Genomic DNA, 15,954 nt, shown 5'->3' with positions numbered 1-15,954 from the left:
GAAGTCGAGGTGGATGTCATAATCGAGCTGGTAGTGGTTCCTTGTGGCGTTCCTTGTTCTGGAGGTTGTGTTCCAGCCGAGCCTGAGCTCCCAGCTATACTGTCACTCGTTCCGGATAGAGATCCAGAGCCCGAGCTCTTCAAGACCTTCTGTATCCACAACCCCGGTGTCTTCCTCTTCGGCTTTCCACCTGCACCTTCTACGTTGCCCGCTACCTTCGCTTCTTTGCCTTTAGGGCTCTTACTGGAGCTATTGAACCCGAAGATGGAGACCTTTGGCTTGGTTCCAGATGTACTAACAGATCCGGATGCGGTCGATCTTCCTCGAACACCCAGGCTCTCGACCAAAGGATCGGGGGAGCTAGGATGTCCCGAACCCGAATGAGCCTTGTCGTCCAGATTGTCCCGATCTTCCTCTTGTTTAGAAGTATTAGTATGATCTTCCTCGAGGATGCTATCCGCTTTAAGAGGTACCTTCTCGGTCTCACTCGCTGAAGATCCTCTGAGCCGGTTTAAGAGGCTGGTGAAGGATGCCGACCGTTTCCTTCCTGCCCCATCATTACCACTACCAAGACTACCAGCCCCAGTACCGACTCCAAGTCCAACTCCATTCGCAGCAGACGGAGGTGTTTCGACCTCGATATCGTTCCGTGCAGCTTCAGCGAGTGGAGAGATAGTCGCAGCAGGAGAATCCGGACCTGAGGATACGACGGGGACTTGCGCCACGAGTGGGTTGGATGGAGTTGGTTGGCGTTCGAGTATGGGTATGGGAAGAGGCTGGGTGGGCGAGGACGGCGATGGCGAGGGAAGCATGGTCGGTTCTTGCTCGTTCCACAAGACCCGGAAGTCTTCTTTCACCTGTCCGTATGCGGGGTGTTACCTGAGTCGATGATACACAAACAGTCCAGATATGCAGACAGATGTCGTTGGATATCGACTGTTCAGCATCGACTGTTTGATGTTTGCCATCTTGAGCGCCGGCCGTCGCTTCACCTCATCCGGCTCCGCGGCTCCACATCTGCCCCTTCTCCCCTTCCTCACCCTTTCCTTCTCGTCTAAGCGAGAACTGATTCTCTCAAAGGACCCCTTCCTCCCTCGTTGTTGTTGTGACCTGATCAGCTGCCGCCGGATACCATCCAGCAGACGATCTTCGGATCCGCGGTCGGCGGTGCAAACATGCCACGTCGTCATGGCACAATCACCATGATTAACGCATGGTTGGCCATGGTTGGACGCCGGAGAAGGGAGACATACAATAACAGGTCTATCTTACTGTACTCGGAGGAGACGGCGACCTCGGATCCGAAAATCTTGATCAAAATTGTTGATCAAAGGGATCTTGATGGCCGGCAGTATAAATCATCAAAAGGGGGTAGAAGTGAAACGTCATCGGAATCAAACTTGATCTTTGTATGGCGCACCGCGGATAGCAAACCTGTATCACACTCCCACGAGATTCTAGAAACCTCGACCGTCGCGACCAGCTCGAAGTTGGTTGATCGACCTCGAACTTGTTAGCATTCAACCGTAACAACCTGGACATACCATCACCAACATCCCACACCAAAGACAACCACACGCAACCATGCCTTCCGACCAGATCGTATCCGGCCCGACCACCCTCACGCCGTTCCAGGTAAGCCCCCTCTCTCCCTTTCAACAGCCAGCTCTATCGTCGGCAGGGTAGATTCGTCATACCTGCGTAAACTGACTTGGACTTGCTCCCCTTTATGAAATTTCCATTTTCGATATGTCGACGACGTCTCACCTGGGATATAGGCGACGTACCACTGGAGGAACAAGAACTGTTACCCCTGGGCAGCTCAATGGGTGCGTCTCGCACACGTTCTCACTCGTGCTGGATGTACTGAAAGGAGCGCTTACCTCCCATCATCTTACCTTGCCTACCCACTCCGTATTCCTCTTCCGATATGCTCTTCAATCGCACTCGCATCACGATAACCTTCAACCGACAGTTCAAATCAAACCTCCCAGGTCTCTCGATCGAAAACGAAGGACATTCGGCAGAGATCACTACCGTAGACGAGGTCGAGGGGGATGTAGATCTGGGGCAGAGGAAGGGAAAGTGAGTCACTTGTCGTCCAGATCAGAGGTTTCAGGAGCAGGCGGCTCAGTCAGACACTGCATTGTACTGTAGAATCTTGACGATCTATGATTGCAAGATCGTCATGTCCTGGAAAGGTCAGTTCCCACTTCCTCCTCAATTATCCTCTTTTCTTCTTGGATATCTTCTCTCGCAAGGATCGAAAGCTGAACATCTCTCGTCTTTCATTTTGCCGTGCGCAACAGGAAAGACCGCGGCGGGCGACGAGATCGAGGGAAAAGTGACCGTCCCAGAGGTTTCGCACGAGATGATCGATGGGCATAGCAAGTACGAGGTGAGCCTTAGGTTGGCTCACTAATCGTGTTAAAGGCAGGCAGAAGACGGCTGACTTGTCGACGACTCGTGTGCATCGTGCGGACGGTAGTACGAATTCTCGCTCATCAAAGACGACGCCTTCCGCACGTTCCTCCGGTCCAACTTCCCTCCTATCCTCGCGGCCAAATTCGACTCATTCCCCAAAGTCCTCGTCGAGAAGCACGGTCAGCCCACGACCACAACTCCATCGGGTTCGGGGAGTGGGAGCGCGACCCCTCAGGATATCACCGTCGAGGCCGAACCCGAGGCCCAATCCACGCAAGCAAAGAAGCCCGTGGTGGAAGAGAAGAAGTCGCTCGTTGGGGGTACGAGCAGCGTAGAGGTCGAGAGCCGGTTGGCGGCTAGTGCCGAGGACATGTGGTTGTTCTTGACCGACGAGAAGAGGGTGCCCATGTGGACTCGGTCGCCTGCCAAGGTGAGTCGTCCGGCGTGATTCTCGTTCTTGTGATTTCGGCCTTGAAACTGATCCGTTCTGTGATGTCGCTTTGTCCGAGCTAGATCTCGGCACAGGTCGGTTCGGAATTCGAGATGTTCGGAGGAAATATTCGGGGAAAGATCATCTCTGCCGAACCGGGTCAGAAGCTCGTGCAGTCGTGGCAATTGAGGAGTCCGAACTGGCCTTCCGGTGAGTGTCGCTCGTTCGAAGTCAACGTGACGATGCGAGAGGGGCTGATGCTGATCGATGGGATTGTTTCTTTTCCGGCGATGCAGAACACCACGCGACGATGACGACCACTTTTGACCAGGGTAGCGATTCGACTTTGGGTGAGTGCGAGTAACGGAGACAGTCCCCATCCGAAGCTGATCTGAATACGACGTCCGCTCTTCGCAGTCAAATGGAGCCTCGCAGGTGTGCCCAAGGGTCAAGAAGAGACATTACGCGGCGCTCTTGAAGGTTATTACGTGAACGGGTAAGTTCGGATATGCCTGCACGCATGACCGATCTGAAACAACAACTGATCATCCGGGTTTTCGCACGGTTCTGTACGACAGGTTCAAGCAGATCGGGTTAGTGACTTCTCCTACCGTTTCTCGTATCATCCAGGACGTCCCCCAGACGTCCTCATCCTCCTCGTCGACCGCCCGTTCCGCTACCAAGCCAAAGGAAAAGGCCAAACGAAAGAAGCGCACGACAGCCAGTTCGAGCAGCGTCAACGCGGTCGGGTGGGGAGACGTGGTCACGTACAGCCTTGTGGCGGGATCGATCGTCGGGTTCATAGGGATCGTCTGGGGGAGCTTTCGACAGTAAACACGCAACGAAATGAAGGAAAAGAAGAAAGCCTCGAGCTAGTGATCTCCGCTCGTATCCCCTAGCAGCGAGACCCTATGAACCAGATCGAACGAGATTTATACCCCCTTTCTCTCTTCTTTGACCAAGGCGCGACGTCCTGATCGATATGCTGATCTGACCCATTCTTCACCAGACTCGCGACCGTACTCTAGATGTCTTTCCTGTTTGTCTGGTTGCTTATCAACATTTTAGATAAAATTGCATAACAAGGATTTTCCTCGTGCCATCATCGTCTAGGTAGTCGTTTTCAACGAGGAGAAGCCGACCCGCTGATCCTTGTAGTCAAAGGTCGTGTACCAGTTTTGCATCGCAAACTGACCCAGGATCCAGAAGCTAAGACCAGGATCTCCCTTGAACATGCCTGCGGCCACGACAAAGTGTTCAGCGAGAAGGTCATGCAGAGTACGGATCGCGTCTGGACTTGCCAACGCAGTAGCCCTCGTCTAGCTGATAACCGCCAGGAGCGCACTTCACAAAGACGGATCCGGTAATGACAAAGTCTTTACCGTCAAACGCTGCCAGGGATTGTCATCATTGTCAGCGAGGTGATCCAGTAAATCTGAACCGATCGCTTACTGAAAGCTACGTCTGGTGTATCGCAAGGGATCTGCCAAAAACCGTCTGACCGAAGGCGAAAGAGGTGAACTTGTGGCTTATGAAGCCCTTTATCTGGTCGAATAAAGTTCTGACTCACTGTTCAATGGCTTGGCTCCTTTGACACACTGGTAAAATTGTTCGACAGCGTTCATCGGGCCGAGCATATAATTCGTTCCTGTAACATGTGCAGGGGCGATCGAGTTAGACCTCCTTGTTCAGTAATTTGGGCATCGATGTCCATAACTTGCCGGTATCCACGATCATCCTCTGCTCCAGGAGTACATCTGAGTCATCCAGCTTGATGGCATCTGCCTTGATCTTCCACAGACCTGGAGCTTCATCCTCGGCCAGATCCAAATCTAGCCAGGTAAAGTTGCCATCCGAGATCTCCTGATTCCATCCGTCGAGGTAAAATTCGCCAACGTCACCGGTATAAGAGAAGCTGAATTTTCCGTGAACTAAACCTTGCTGCAGCATGGTATCTGGAGCATCAAATCCAATCGTATTCAACGCGACGAAGTCAGTTGCACGCATGTTCCGATCGCGCTTACCGTAGAAAGATACATAAGTTTGACCTTTCTTTTGGCTATAAGGATCGGCTTTGAATGTAGAAATCGCAGGGAAAGCTAAGCCAAAGATCCTGTTGGCGGCATGTTCAGCTTGATGCCGGGATGAGCGAGAAATTGCAACTCACCCCTCGATATCCTTCATATCATGGACTATATCCGCCGCGCCGACCGCCACGTTCTCGACCTGGAGATCACCAACTCGAATAGTATCCCGATAGACTTTCCCAAACACATGAGAATCGTCGTGGTACGTCAAGTTCAAAGTACCTTCACTTTGGACACCCGCCGGTGCTATGTACTGGCGATACACTATAATCAGGCAATCGCTCAATGACGACATAACAGACTGACTCACCTTGGGCGCAGTTCCGCAATTCTTGCTGCATGAGGCAGACACCAGCCAAACGTCGGTAGATCCCGTGTCCAAGAGCACATTGACTCTGGTGTATCCAGGCGAACCTACATCGATCTTGCCCGACCACCATGCACCGTTGGACATAGGCTCGAGATCCTCGTGTATGTCCGAGTAGACAGCACGCTTCCGCAACAAGGAGCGCTCAGCGATACTCCCTGCGTGAGACAAGGGAGCGCCGGTATTTCGTTCATAGTTGTCGAGGCTGCGGTGTAGCCTTTCGACAGAGTGACGGGTGGATTGTTCGACGGTCTTGACTGAAAGGTCTTGAACCGAACCCAAGCGCTCGAGGGGTATCGCCTTCAGACCATCTCTTTTGCGCAAGAATGGCGATCCATGAGCGACAGTAGAAAGGGTCAGTAGGAAAAGGGCGATGTGGAACATCGGAGGCGAAGAGGGGGGAATGGAAGAGGGTTAGGAGAGGGGTACGCCGAATAGGGGGGAGTAGTCTTGCTTCACGAGACTGCTTGCGACTGAAGATTATCATCCGTATAAATACCTCCAGCCGCCCAAAATCCCTTCCTTTGAGCTACGCGCGATGAAACGCGGTAAACACTTGAGACGCGGGCACAGATGAAACCCGGAATGATTTGTACCGTATCCCACCTTTATTATATATCGAGTTTGTAATCCAGCTACAAAGTACCCTCAAAAGAACCTGTCGAACCCCTTACTTGAACTCTAGACGAGCTTGCTCCTGGCCATGATAGCCAGCCCTTCCGCCAACAACCTCTGTCGGTCGAGCAGGACGTCTCTCTGACGAACGCTCTCTACCGTAGCTGCCACCCTTGCTGCCCGCGTGTGTCGTCGAGCTTGACGGACTACGTTGTTGTGTAGAGTTCGCTTGCAGGTCTTGCCCGTCGACTTGGTTGTAGTAGCAGGTGCCGACGAGCTAGAAGCCGAGGTAGAAGCCTGAGCCGAAGACGAAGACGACACTACCGACGTCGGAGCGGCGCCCGAGGAAGAATTGGCGATGGATGACGACGACGTCGACGAGGTTGACAATACGACACTTGCCGAAGTCGATGCGGACGAAGCAACATCCGTGGTGCTGCTCTCGACAACCAAAGTCGGCTGGGCGCTAGGGACCTCGCTCGAGCTGACAACCGTCGCCACAGTGCTTGTCGGGACGACAGAACTCTCGGCCACGACGGTCGGACGAGAAGGAGCGATACCGGCAAACAAGTCCGTCTGGGCTCCTTGCATGAAACCGTACTTCTCGTTCTGCGCAGGCACGAATCAACACATATCGTCAGCACACGAGGAGCGCAAGACGTAGATTCGGGATGACGTACGTAGTAAGGAGGATCGTAGTAATCTTGAAAGTTGTTGTTGCCCCTGCAATATAACAATAACCATCAGTTCAAGCCGTCCGTAGTACCGCACCTGTCGCCACAGGCGACTCACTCCTTCTGCAACCAATAATGAGGCTGTTTCCCACCGACGGTGCAGTTGGCGGTGTCGGACGGGTAGTCGCACTTGTTGGCAGTCAAAGCTAATAATCAATTCAAAACGATCAGCCGGTGGTACAAGTGGAAGTCGTTTGATGCTTTGGTCTCTCTGACTTACGAGCCGGAAGAGCGCGGGTCTCGGTAGCTCCGGTGACTTTGCATCGGTAGACCTAGCAACACAGCATCGTCGCACTATTAGTAAACGAAGCGCTGAAGGGAAAAGGGCGATTGTGTTGATGCTCACGGTATGGTACATCTGCTCAGATCCGCTCTCTGGCGAATGGACCCATCCCCAAGAACCTGTCCCACCCCGGCGACAACAACGATCACATCAGTAACCCGATGACGATGACCCCAATAGACTAGCCAACGCGCCCATCCCTTCTACTCACAAAGACATCCTCCCTCGGGACAAGCGGGCAGATCCGCAGGGACCGGGAAATCCACCCGTCGTTTCCATGGACAGGCGTGGTCCACGCTAAAGACGGTAAAATCGGAGGGTTTGACGGTGTTCTCGTCCGAAGTGTAGGCGATGGCTAGTCCGCAGCCTGTCGAGGTGCAGCGGGAGAAAAGGCGGAACGGTATGGCATAACGGGATGTAAAGGGATGTATGTGTGGGTCAAAACGTTAGCTACGATTCAGGAGGACGCAACTCATCTAAAAAGAGAAGAAAGCGAAGTTGCACAAAACGTACCTTTAACGTTCGTAGGGTTCTCGCTCCCCTTGGCATCGGTCGTATGCATCGGCCCGACGTCATGACAAGCAAACTCGTCCAACTGGGATTCATCGGTGATCTCGGGATTCCAGGTCGTCTGCGCCTTGTTACAGGCCTGCAGAGATTACCGCAAGATCAAAGGAGAGAGGACGAAACGAAAGGGATCAAGAGCCAAGTTAGCCACAGTTCAACCGAGTTCGTAGTACGGTGTCCGAGCCAATAGAACGAGTACGACCGAGCGAGCCGACTCACCACCTCCCCCTTGAAGACCCCTCCGACGGGCAACTCGATGAACTTCCCCTCGGCAGGCTTCTTATCCTTGTACCCGTGGAACCACCATTCGTCAAACGTCATATCCGCCAACGGGGTGACCGCGTCGTTCTGGTTGATATTGTACTGGTCCCAGCCGAACATGGCGTCGTGCCTGTCAATCGATACGGGCCGTCGTGGTCGTCGTCGTCATAAGATGGAAGGGAGTTCAAATTGGGAGTTGCGAGAGAAGGTTCAGGCGAAAGGAAGTAAGGAGATAGCGTGTGAGCGTTCTTCTTGAGCTTTGATTGTCTTTCTTCGACGGAGGCTCACCAAAGGACGATATGAGCGGCCGTATCCTTGACTACCAGAGCCAGGACGAGCGCGCTGAGGGTGGAGATCGACAGAGAAACCATTGCTTCTTATTTCTATCTGGCAACGAGAGTGATATGTCACGATATTCGAACGGTGTTGCTCAAATTCAACTCGATCGATGTTGTTTCCGCCAGGGAAATCCAAGTCGAGCAAGATGATCTGGAGGTTGGGGGCTGGAAAGTGAAAGGCGAAAGGAGTACGGTTGTACGGTTGTCGACTCGATCAACGAGTGAAAAATGTTGGAAGGAGTGTGTGTTGTGCGTGTGTGTGTGTGATGTCTGTCGAGAATCGACGTCGAGTCGAGAACAACAACCAGGCCGAGGTGAAGGAGAAGCAACAAGAAAGAAAACGAGATGAGGTCAGTCAGTCTTTGGGATGAAAAGGTCGGATACGGTCAACTGGAGGTCATCATCCCCCCCACCCTCCTTTTGTTTGTTTACACCGCATTGTGTGGAGGCGGGACCCTCTCTCCAATCGCCCTTTGAGCCCCTTGTTTCGACTCGACAAGACTCGAAACGCGTTTCATCTCTACCCCGTAATCAACCATCATCATCAACCCCGTGACGCACGGTCGCCGTCCTTTGGCCATCTCATTCCTTCCCGTCCTCTATGCCCTGACGAAAACCTCCACATTCCCATCTCGATCTGGACACTCCGGCTCACCTGTTCGGAAACACCACGAAGACAATCCCAGCTATTCTCGTTCTTGTCTTTTTTCGCTTGCAGAATTTGATGAAATAGAATCGCGTATCGAAAAAGGCCGTCAAGGCTCGAAGATAACTCAGAGTAGCGACCAGCGCAAAGAGACAACAGAAGTTGGGGGAGGAGAGGGACCGAGAAGGTGAAGGGATGAAGGATGATCTGGGAGAAGAGGAGTATGATTTTCCAGACAGAAGGGAAGCCAAGGAGATCGTGTTGATGGAGTGACGATCCTCGTGTTTACAATTCCCTCGCGAGTGCGAGTCGCGTGCCGAGGGGGACAAAAGAGCCAGAAAATGTCTCGCTTCTCGAACGCGATGGCCGAAGTGACGTAAGGGTTACCTCCCTCCCCCCCCCCTTCGGCATCGATACACCGGCACCGGATTGCGAGGCGGGGGGAAGCGTAGAGGGAGGGGAGAGACATTACGTAATGGTGGCTTGCGAAGACGCCTCACCCGGTTCGACGCGTTTTGATCCAGAGATCACGGTCAGAGGCCAGAGGCCAGAGGTCCCGTTTCATCGTACTGTAGACCCGCTGTTTCGTGTAATACGTGTGCATCAAGGATACCGCGAGAGGGAGAGGTTGTCATGAAGCGGAGGTACCAGATTGATCGGATGGACCGTTGACAGGACCAAGGCCAGCTTGAAGGTGGCTTGACCGGGATTGAGAGGTGTGAGGGGTGTAAGACCCAGGGAGTGAGATCAAGAGGGTTCGTTGACTCTAGGTAACGACATGATTCATTAACGAGTGTGATGGGTTCAACGAGGTTGCTGATCGTCTCGACAGATTGCTTTGTGACTTCATTGTGCTCCTTATGACTTTTACCACAACGCCTCCTTCCTGACCATTGACATTTACCTAGCTCGAGAAAGAAAGACCTATCGATCGCGCGCGTTTCATCCTCGACTGCTATGAGAATCCCTTGTCCAGACAAGGACATCGTCCTTCCCCTTGAGCTCACCATCTCTCGGTAGCCCGGTGATCATCTCAGAAGAGACTCCTTCTACCGTGTTGTCCCCCCCCTGGCTCCTTTCCTCGGCCCCTTCCTTCCTTCCTGTAGCCTCCCTGCCTTTTGCTTTTGAGCTTCGAGTCGGCAACAAGAGGGATCGACGCGCCGATCGTTTCTAGATCGGATCATCGCTCCGTCGCTGAGTCCTACTTCGATGCTGCTTCCTCTGCCAGCTTGTTGCCATCGCAATTGTGGACAATGGAAGCTGGAGCTGGGGTGATGAGCCGTTTGCCATGATCCATCCCAGATCCTGGTTCGACATTGAGAAGAGCAAAGTATCGTGAGACGATGAACAAGAGGAAGGTGGGTATAAGAAGCTGAGAAGCTCGATCTGGATTATCTTTCCACTTCGACCCGTCTCAACGATATCTTGCATTCTCAATCCATACGGTCTACTTCACCTAGAGAAGATTGACAGCCAGCGCGATTAAGTCAATACGAGAAGTAGCAGGAACCATGTCTTCGGAAAATGAACAAGACGTCAAGCCTACTCCCGAAGGTAAGCTCATCAAATCCCACATAGGCAAACTATACCTTAGGAGAAGCCTCGTATCGAGAAGCTCACTATACTTCGCTTTACGATGAACCTATAGGTACGGCCTCTCACCAATCTTCCCCCTCACTCCCAGACTCTCCCACCCCTCAGAAGAAGATCCCCGTCTCCCCTTCGAAGTCCAAATCTACTCCCAAGAAACGCACCACCGCTCCTAGCGTCAAATCCGAAGTCACCGGCTCTTCTTCCCCTTCCAAGATGTCCCCGGCGAAAAAAGCCGGCGGTGGGGGAAGAGGCGGTGCTGGAAAGGCGGGTGCAACGAATATCATCATGGCTGCGGATGTCGTCAAACACGCTTTGACGCTGATCAATGCAGACGAACTGAAGGTCGTAGCGGAAAAGTTGGGCGTGGATCCTGTCAAGTTGAGAGATGTGAGTTGGGTTTTCGACGATGTGGACTGGATTTCGACTTCGTTTCGGATCCCTTGAATTGATTATGATTCTCTGCCTGCTTGTGCTGGATGTGATCACTTTAGTCTTGGAGGAAGAACTGGCTGTAAGTCCGAGCTCACTAGTACGCGCTAGATCGGGCAAGTTTCTGATCCTTGGTTCCCTGTCCACCTGACCTAGTCCTCGAGCGATCAAAGCCGCAGATTCCGAGTTTGGAGTCAACAACGCCTAGGACAAAGCACGGAGGACGTTTGGGGGAGAGAATAGAGGTTCATAGTTGTGCGATGTACGTTATGGGATAAAGAGTATGGGTCGATGTCATCTCTAGCTCTTTATCGCACTAGCTCGTTTTCGGGTTTGACCGATGGATGTGACGAATGAGACGTGCACGTAGTTGGGGTCGAACCTCGATCTAGAAAGCGACTTGGATACTTCTCAGTCTCTTCGTTCGAGGTGTCACTGCAAAGCTACATCGTCACTTCATAATATACACAGCAAGTATAACAATCGAGTCATGATAATGTCCGCACCGTATACCGACGAGAAATACCCTCTCCCCCTCGCCGAGGTCGAAGCCCCGGAGGAGAACGAACAACCCCAGCCTCAACCTCAGTCTCGACCCAAGCACACGTCCCGCCTCCGACTCATCATCCTAGCCGGAGTCCTCATCTACTTTGTAGTAGGATTCGGCGGGCACGCTCTTAAGTTGGCCACCGAGGACTATGGTCATCATCACGGGCATGGGCACGGCAAGGAGAGTCAGGCGAAATGTCCTTCTCAACCCAAGGCTCTTGGAAAGGGGGATGGCTGGGTACGTTGCTGTCTCTCGTTCGATCTCGTGTCGAGGCTGTCGTTTAGATCTCGATTACTGATGTTCCGATCGAATCGTCTCAATACCTCGTACCGCAGAACGTACCTGACAACTATACCGACCTGGTCATCGGCAGGCTATCTCGATCCGTCCGAGTTCCCGTAATTTCCCCTTTGACCTTTTATTGACGAGCAGGAACAGCCAATCTGAATTTCTTAAACTCTCTTCACCCCTTACAATTGTTCATGATCGCAACGCCAATGTAGGCCGTCTCGTACGATGACATGGGCCCGATCGGGGAAGATAAGCGATGGGACGACCATTACAAGTTTGCCCAGTTCCTTCAAGCCGAATATCCTCGAGTGTGAGTTCCATCGTGATCTTGTTACCGATTCCGTCCAAGCATTCTGCTTGTCCGTCTCTGCTCGTCATTGACGCCAAAAAAACAACTCTTTCTTCGCCCCTAATCCGCAAACTACAGCTACGACACCCTCACCCATACCCACGTCAACACCCATGCCCACCTCTATACCTGGACCGGCACCAACCCCTCTCTGCAGCCCATCGTACTGATGGCTCATGAAGATGTCGTCCCTGTCAACCCGGGTACATTGGGTCAGTGGACTCATCCGCCATTTGAAGGGGTTGTCGATGATGAGTGGGTTTGGGGGAGGGGGGCTGCGGATTGTAAGAACCAGGTCAGTACCAGGTCCGATCTATTTTCTTCTCAACCTTCTTCGCGAAGGCTAACCCGTTGTCTTTCACTTCTCGTCTCGTTTCTCGTTTCGCGTCCCGACAGCTCATGGGGATCATGTCCGCCCTGGACAAGCTCATTGAAGAAGGGTTCCAACCCGAACGTACCATCTTGATTTCTTTCGGGTTCGACGAAGAGATCGGCGGTAAACGAGTCAGTACTAGGTTGTTCTCTGTAGTTGCGTCGCTTCCGAGTGACCGGACTGAAGGACCTGTCGTTCCAGGGCGCCAACTACCTCTCGCGAGCGATCCAAGAAAAGTACGGGAAACACTCCATCGCCTTTCTCGTCGATGAAGGGTTCGGCGGGGTGGACGTCGCGTACGGGAAGACGTTCGCCAGTCTGGGAATGGCTGAAAAGGGGAATGTCGACCTGGTCGTCAGCATCGAGTGAGTTGTGCGGGTTCTACACAATCACAGGAAGAAGGTGGGCTGATGTATGCGATATGGTGTTCCAGGACCGCTGGTGGGCATTCCTCGGTACCCCCTGAGCACACAGGAAGTGAGTCGAGTTGCGCCGGTCGGTGTCCCTCAAAATCTCCGCGGGCTGACCCTATTGTCTGCCCCAGTTGGTCTCCTGGCCCAAGCCATCAACAAGCTCGAATCCCACCCTTTCCCAACCGCCCTCACTTCCGCCTCTCCCTACCTCAAGTACCTAACCTGTCTCGCCGACTACGCTCCGGACCTCCCGAAAGACCTGCGCAAGAGCATCAAAACGCCTAGCAAGTGGAAAAAGTTGGCAGCTGGTCTGAGCAAGGATCCTCAACAGAGGGCCTTTTTGGGAACTACTCAGGCTGTGGACCTGATCAAGGGTGGGGTCAAGGTTAATGCCCTGCCCGAAGAGGCCGAAGGTACGTGTTGTTTAGTGAGAGTGTTGTCAACCGGATGCCTGACTGATGATGACTACTTTACTCGTTGCAGCTACCGTCAACTACCGTATCGACTTGTGAGTAGGGAGACGCATCAGTCGGTGTATAAATTCTCCGTCTCACCACTTGAATCCCTCGCAGCACATCGTCGGTCGCCGAGACCAAGGCGAAAGTCACCGAGACGCTCCTCTCGGTCGCACACAAATACGACCTCGAGTTTGTAGCCTTCAACCAAACGCAAAAGGCTTGCAAGCACCGCAAAAGCAAGGGTCCTTACCGTGGCAAGATGAGGCTCGAGGTCGGGAACGAGAACCCGGCTGGTCTCGAGCCTGCCCCCATCACCCCTAGCGACGGGGAGAGCTTCCAGTTGATGGGTGCTACCATCAAGAAGATCTTTGGGGATGACGTTGTCGTGGCTCCCTCGGCGGTGAGTCTTCATCGAAACACAAGTTTGAGATCGTACTGAATGACATCTGATATCCCATCGTGTAGATGTTCGCCAACACCGGTATGTCATCCAAAAAACGATTGACTTTATCACGTCGAGCTTACCCGCTTTTTGCTGTTTCAACAGATACTCGGGCCTACTGGAATGTCACCCAGAACCTCTACCGATTCGCTCCGGCCGCTATCGGTCAGTCTTACGTCCGCTTTATCCTCACCTGACGTCTTGCCGCTTACACATCACATGCTCGTAGCTGACTTCAAGAACCCTCACACCGTCGACGAGCGAATGTCGATCCGGGGCCACTTGTCGACCATCAAGTTTTTCTACCAGTTGTTGCAAAACACTCAAGGATGGAGGCAAGGACAAGAGGAATAGAGCGGAGCGAGCGGCGCTCGTCGCATACCAAAGAGTCGAATCGTGATGGAAGAAATGTAGCAAGGAATGTCTGTCGATGAGAAGGAGCTGAAGGACCGTATGTGTCGTAGGGGAGGGCGAGGCGGGGGACGGAGGAGCTATGAGCAGCAGCGTGGCTACTACTAAGTTGTTCTCGGACAAATACAAACAGTTGATCAAGGTCATTTTCAACGACATGCGCTGGTATGAGGTCTGTCAAGACGGAACACCTTGTGGGGCATTTGACTGGATGGGAATTCCGTCAGAAATACATGTCGAGAGAGACGAAGAATCAGCACAGAGGTTACAACCGCCAGCCAACCTCGACCGCCGTTCGTAAGGGGATGATATCGTCTTCCTTGAGGGTGACTTTGATGATGTTGACAAACAATTCCGCATCTTTGGTCCGAAAGATCTTTGAGCCCATGAAACATCCACTGAGGGTCTCACGAAATTCCTGAAAGACAGCTTGGATGAAGCGTAGGGAAAGGTTGCCGCTGCAAGCCTAGAGAGCGACTTCTAGATTTTCGTTCCCGCCCCTCTTGTCGATGGTAACCAGCGAATCACCGGGGTGACCAATCCAATAGCATTTAAAGTCGAATTTGAGGGTAACCAAAAATCACGATCGTTATCCCGGTAAACAAGAACGCATACTACATTCGATCCATTCCTTGCCCTTCGAGTCTCGGTCTGCAGAACTTGCTCCTAAATCCGCGTAACAAGCTTAACCGTAAACCCTGCACAGATAACAGTGGTTAGAATCAATGATGCAAGGGGGCGTAACCCTCGCAGTGCTGCGCGATACTCACAATCGGAAAACGTCGTTTTGGCTACAGCGAAATAAGACCAGGTCAGCGATAGTCCCGAGCAAGCTGTAATCTGCCCCTGCGCTCGACTCACACGTAGTAACCGCCTGTAAACGTAGCACAGACAAAGAAAAGGACGAAACGCATCAGGACCAGTCATGTATACGTTATCCACAGATAGCTCACCGTTCTCATCGGGAACAAGCTGTAAAGTGAGATCAGAGGCGTCAGCAATCTGAACAAGCGAGATTATCCAGACATTTGATGTAGCTCACCTGGAAGGTCTGACTGTAAGGCATGGGTTGCGGCGAGTCGTCGACGATCAGCTGTCCGGTCACGAGGACGATGAGCGAGGCGACGGTAGCCGACGAAGGCTGAGCGTCGGAAGTGGTGACCTTGTGCTGAACCTTCTCGAAAGGAAGGGACTATGGAAACGGAGAAATAGATTTAAGCACCGGGACTTCGACACGGTATGCCAGTATGAGATACGCACGTTGAGCTTGGCGATGATAGCCGTGTTACCCATGATCTGCTCCCCCTCCCAGCTGAGCATCGAGTTCTCCCTCTGACGAAGTAACCATCGTCAGCTTGCGGTCATTGATCCGTTGGCCGCCATGCACCCACGTAAAGAGGGGTGAGCGAAGATCGATCCTTGCCGCTCTGGTCAAAGGTCTGGTAGTAGTAGTCTGCGGAATGTAGCTATGAGTGTCGGGTTCATAATATGTATCCAAACAGACATCGACACCTACTGGTGAACTAAATGCATGTTCATACCAAGTCGGGGTGAGCGATCTACTCCTGTAATCCATGAGCGTTGAAAGCCGACCTACCTGCTCCGCGATAGCTTGAATGTCGGCCATGATGGGCAAGACGATGCGATGTATATGATCAGGATATGCTCGAAGAGTTCGAGATCAGTGTAAGCTAAGCTGTCACAACGGATATCAACTTGACCCCTTGAATCTCAGTTGGGAAGAAGGAGGAGGGAGGAAGGGAGGATCGCGCTTACATAATCAAATCAACAACAATCAGATCTTCGGGTCCGAACCTTTCGATTCCCCCCATCCTCTTCAGTAGCTCAATAGTCAGCACAAGTTCACAGTCAAGCGATCCGCCGATCTTCCAT

The 15,954-nt window shown here is 52.6% G+C and overlaps 5 protein-coding genes across 5 annotated transcripts; 2 read left to right on the top strand and 3 right to left on the bottom strand.

Annotated features, from left to right (window-relative positions):
- Positions 1–1,584: 1,584 nt before the first annotated feature.
- HD553DRAFT_323785 (activator of Hsp90 ATPase) lies at positions 1,585–3,688 on the top strand (the record flags this gene model as incomplete). Its single annotated transcript, XM_046181439.1, has 10 exons — positions 1,585–1,635; positions 1,779–1,829; positions 1,976–2,085; positions 2,158–2,201; positions 2,310–2,398; positions 2,489–2,854; positions 2,938–3,064; positions 3,151–3,204; positions 3,272–3,350; positions 3,433–3,688. The coding sequence occupies 10 exons, from the start codon at positions 1,585–1,587 to the stop codon at positions 3,686–3,688; spliced, it is 1,227 nt and encodes a 408-aa protein (XP_046036812.1).
- Positions 3,689–3,862: 174 nt separating this feature from the next.
- HD553DRAFT_310789 (aspartic peptidase domain-containing protein) lies at positions 3,863–5,404 on the bottom strand. The gene is made up of 8 exons (XM_046179872.1): positions 5,252–5,404; positions 5,022–5,194; positions 4,879–4,967; positions 4,576–4,809; positions 4,425–4,502; positions 4,307–4,351; positions 4,156–4,245; positions 3,863–4,091 (listed from the first exon to the last, which is right to left on the bottom strand). Exons 1-8 carry the CDS (start codon positions 5,393–5,395, stop codon positions 3,964–3,966), a joined length of 981 nt encoding a protein of 326 aa, XP_046036811.1. The 5' UTR covers positions 5,396–5,404; the 3' UTR covers positions 3,863–3,963.
- A 436-nt stretch (positions 5,405–5,840) lies between these two features.
- On the bottom strand, positions 5,841–8,255 carry HD553DRAFT_23672 (uncharacterized protein). The gene is made up of 9 exons (XM_046177313.1): positions 8,057–8,255; positions 7,727–7,898; positions 7,454–7,589; positions 7,152–7,307; positions 7,004–7,059; positions 6,878–6,929; positions 6,716–6,803; positions 6,604–6,646; positions 5,841–6,532 (listed from the first exon to the last, which is right to left on the bottom strand). Exons 1-9 carry the CDS (start codon positions 8,137–8,139, stop codon positions 5,990–5,992), a joined length of 1,329 nt encoding a protein of 442 aa, XP_046036810.1. The 5' UTR covers positions 8,140–8,255; the 3' UTR covers positions 5,841–5,989.
- A 3,015-nt stretch (positions 8,256–11,270) lies between these two features.
- HD553DRAFT_341829 (putative Gly-X carboxypeptidase) lies at positions 11,271–14,004 on the top strand (the record flags this gene model as incomplete). The annotated part of the gene is made up of 13 exons (XM_046182674.1): positions 11,271–11,561; positions 11,660–11,722; positions 11,828–11,925; positions 12,043–12,259; positions 12,361–12,468; positions 12,539–12,702; positions 12,771–12,814; positions 12,882–13,163; positions 13,234–13,258; positions 13,323–13,608; positions 13,674–13,689; positions 13,756–13,815; positions 13,880–14,004. The coding sequence occupies 13 exons, from the start codon at positions 11,271–11,273 to the stop codon at positions 14,002–14,004; spliced, it is 1,779 nt and encodes a 592-aa protein (XP_046036809.1).
- A 732-nt stretch (positions 14,005–14,736) lies between these two features.
- Positions 14,737–15,945, bottom strand: HD553DRAFT_310768 (nuclear transport factor 2). The gene is made up of 9 exons (XM_046179871.1): positions 15,838–15,945; positions 15,659–15,757; positions 15,578–15,584; positions 15,453–15,514; positions 15,322–15,393; positions 15,104–15,253; positions 15,015–15,033; positions 14,923–14,935; positions 14,737–14,852 (listed from the first exon to the last, which is right to left on the bottom strand). Exons 2-9 carry the CDS (start codon positions 15,686–15,688, stop codon positions 14,828–14,830), a joined length of 378 nt encoding a protein of 125 aa, XP_046036808.1. The 5' UTR covers positions 15,689–15,757; positions 15,838–15,945; the 3' UTR covers positions 14,737–14,827.
- Positions 15,946–15,954: the final 9 nt, after the last annotated feature.

This window comes from Filobasidium floriforme (genome assembly GCF_021052385.1).
Source record: "Filobasidium floriforme strain CBS 6241 chromosome Unknown HD553scaffold_10, whole genome shotgun sequence".
Lineage (NCBI taxonomy): Eukaryota > Fungi > Basidiomycota > Tremellomycetes > Filobasidiales > Filobasidiaceae > Filobasidium > Filobasidium floriforme.
This window is presented reverse-complemented; position numbering and strand designations above follow the sequence as displayed.

Coding starts and splice junctions, on each gene's coding strand:
- HD553DRAFT_23672 (XM_046177313.1), bottom strand. CDS start 8,139: ATGGTTTCTCTGTCGATCTCCACCCTCAGCGCGCTCGTCCTGGCTCTG. Junction 7,060..7,151: donor TCCCGAGGGAGGATGTCTTT/GTGAGTAGAAGG, acceptor GGGGTGGGACAG/GTTCTTGGGGATGGGTCCAT. Junction 6,647..6,715: donor CATTATTGGTTGCAGAAGGA/GTGAGTCGCCTG, acceptor GTTATATTGCAG/GGGCAACAACAACTTTCAAG.
- HD553DRAFT_310768 (XM_046179871.1), bottom strand. CDS start 15,688: ATGGCCGACATTCAAGCTATCGCGGAGCAG. Junction 15,394..15,452: donor CTTCGCTCACCCCTCTTTAC/GTGGGTGCATGG, acceptor TTACTTCGTCAG/AGGGAGAACTCGATGCTCAG. Junction 15,254..15,321: donor CTATCATCGCCAAGCTCAAC/GTGCGTATCTCA, acceptor CCGTTTCCATAG/TCCCTTCCTTTCGAGAAGGT.
- HD553DRAFT_310789 (XM_046179872.1), bottom strand. CDS start 5,395: ATGTCCAACGGTGCATGGTGGTCGGGCAAGATCGATGTAGGTTCGCCT. Junction 4,968..5,021: donor GATATGAAGGATATCGAGGG/GTGAGTTGCAAT, acceptor TGCCGCCAACAG/GATCTTTGGCTTAGCTTTCC. Junction 4,810..4,878: donor AACTTATGTATCTTTCTACG/GTAAGCGCGATC, acceptor TTGATGCTCCAG/ATACCATGCTGCAGCAAGGT.